The sequence below is a fragment of the Octopus bimaculoides genome, chromosome 12 (assembly GCF_001194135.2).
Source record: "Octopus bimaculoides isolate UCB-OBI-ISO-001 chromosome 12, ASM119413v2, whole genome shotgun sequence".
NCBI lineage: Eukaryota > Metazoa > Mollusca > Cephalopoda > Octopoda > Octopodidae > Octopus > Octopus bimaculoides.
The window spans coordinates 22,493,543-22,495,515 of NC_068992.1; the positions used below are offsets into that span (position 1 = coordinate 22,493,543).

The 1,973-nt window shown below is 38.1% G+C and overlaps 1 protein-coding gene across 1 annotated transcript; it reads right to left on the bottom strand.

Moving 5' to 3' along the window:
- Positions 1-1,137: 1,137 nt before the first annotated feature.
- LOC106873031 (uncharacterized) lies at positions 1,138-1,757 on the bottom strand. Its single transcript, XM_014920240.1, has 2 exons — positions 1,376-1,757; positions 1,138-1,274 (listed from the first exon to the last, which is right to left on the bottom strand). Exons 1-2 carry the CDS (start codon positions 1,755-1,757, stop codon positions 1,138-1,140), a joined length of 519 nt encoding a protein of 172 aa, XP_014775726.1.
- Positions 1,758-1,973: the final 216 nt, after the last annotated feature.

A 1,973-nucleotide genomic window follows, 5' to 3' on the forward strand; every position in this document is an offset into this window, starting at 1 on the left:
TATATATATATATATATATATTAGTTATGTTGAAATTGGTGATACGTGAAAGTGCAGCATTAACGACAAATCATTTGTTGAGTAAATGATGGGCTAATTCAACGAAGTGACATGTCATGCGTCTGTTTGGAGGAATCCAGGCCCTAACCTATCATCAAAAATGAGGTTGGGAGTATGTGATTTTTGAATGCAAGAAAACGCTGTTATCGAATCTACTCTCTTTTGCTGTGTTCGGCACTGCGTCTAACACGCCCTGTCGTACGTTTGACAGTCGAATGAATGTAAGTGTAATGGCGATATTGTAGGTAACTGTGTATTCCGTAAATGGGCTGCAATGGAAGACGACAACGGGGAAGTGAACCGTTGAAATGTTGCAGAAGGCGAAGAGTTGACATTAGATTGCTGGTATGGCTGTAGAATAAGAAACATAAACTTAGCCTATGCAATCACATGAGACTATGTAGTAATGAGTTACTTCGAAAAATAAGGCCTAATGGCTAACTGTGTGGTTGGTGAGGGTAATTGGAGAATATGCTTTGATACTGAAGTCCATGCAGGAATCTTGTTTGTTGGTGCAGTCTTCGGGTTTGTTGGTATTATCCCGAAATGGTATACATTTTCACCAATACACAAAGAGAAGTGGACACCGGATATAGTAGTTCCTACGAAACCTCTTGGTAAACAATATTCTTTGTTTTCCCTTGTGGAAAAAATGCAAATAGATTTTTGTTGTTTCCCACTGTAGAGTAGCCAAAATATAATTGCCCGTGTGAGAAGACACTTCCAAGTGAATTCCTACCACAGACAGTGTTTGACTCTGGATTTATTGATAAACATTGTGAAATTGATACAAATAGGAAATTGCTCTCTTCTAAATTAAAATGTAATTTCTGTTCGCGATGGAATGAGAGCAATCCTGGGTATGAAAACATCCTCTCCTTTTCCACATCCAGAGAGAATGGTGGCCTCTATAACATGTGGCATCATCTTCTTTACCATCAGGCGAGTCGCATTGCAGTGTTCAAAATACCTATATTTTATTCCAAAAATATGTAAATTGTAACTCTAATAGAATTTAGAACGGAAAATGTGTCCACCTTCAAGCACCTCAGGGTAAACAATATTCATTGTCTAACTTTATGTTGGTGTCAACAGGAATACATTGTTGCTGCTTCCAACTCGTGAGCAAGCAATATAAAGTTGGCTGTGAGAGAAACATGTAGTAAAGAGATGAAGCCCAACAACCTTGAGGGTGTGACTCTGAGATTTGTTGACTGAAATAGCAAAATTTAGTTTGAATGGAAACTGAAGCTTCTTAAATTGAAATGGAACATATGTAGGTGTGAGAGGAATTCCTTTTCTCCTTTGTAACTACCTGTTATGATTGTTGCGTCTAGGATATGGGGCTTCATGGAAATAACAATTAACCGAGTTCTATTACACAGGCGAGGTGGGTCAAGATTCCTAAGCAGCATAAGGGGAGCACCCAGTTTTACTGTCAAGTTATTCGGTGGCATCCCAATGGGTCTGACTGTGTTCAGAAATTCAGTTGGGTATTGAACAGCCTGATTTTGATCGACTGTTGTGTCATTTGATCGAAAAGTAATTTCTGATGTACCTTTTAACTTTTGAAGAAGTTCATCATTGAGTTTATCAACTGCTTCATTTGCTGGAGCCAGTGTAGCTCTTTCACGTATCCAGTTCACATCAGTGTAATTGACAGAAGAATTAGGAAATACTTTATCCATAAAATCCATAAGAGAAAGCACCGTTGGCCGCATGTAATTTCATATACCCGAAATCTTTGGTTGAATGTTAATATCCCATCAGTAGTCTTAAGATGCTCCTATGAGAATTCAGTAGTTATAGGATCACTTTGTAGATCACAAATTTGAGGTCTGTGAAGCTGACGATTTTAAAAAGTAGACAACTTATACTATCCTTATCTACTGGCTTATAACATACTCTATCTC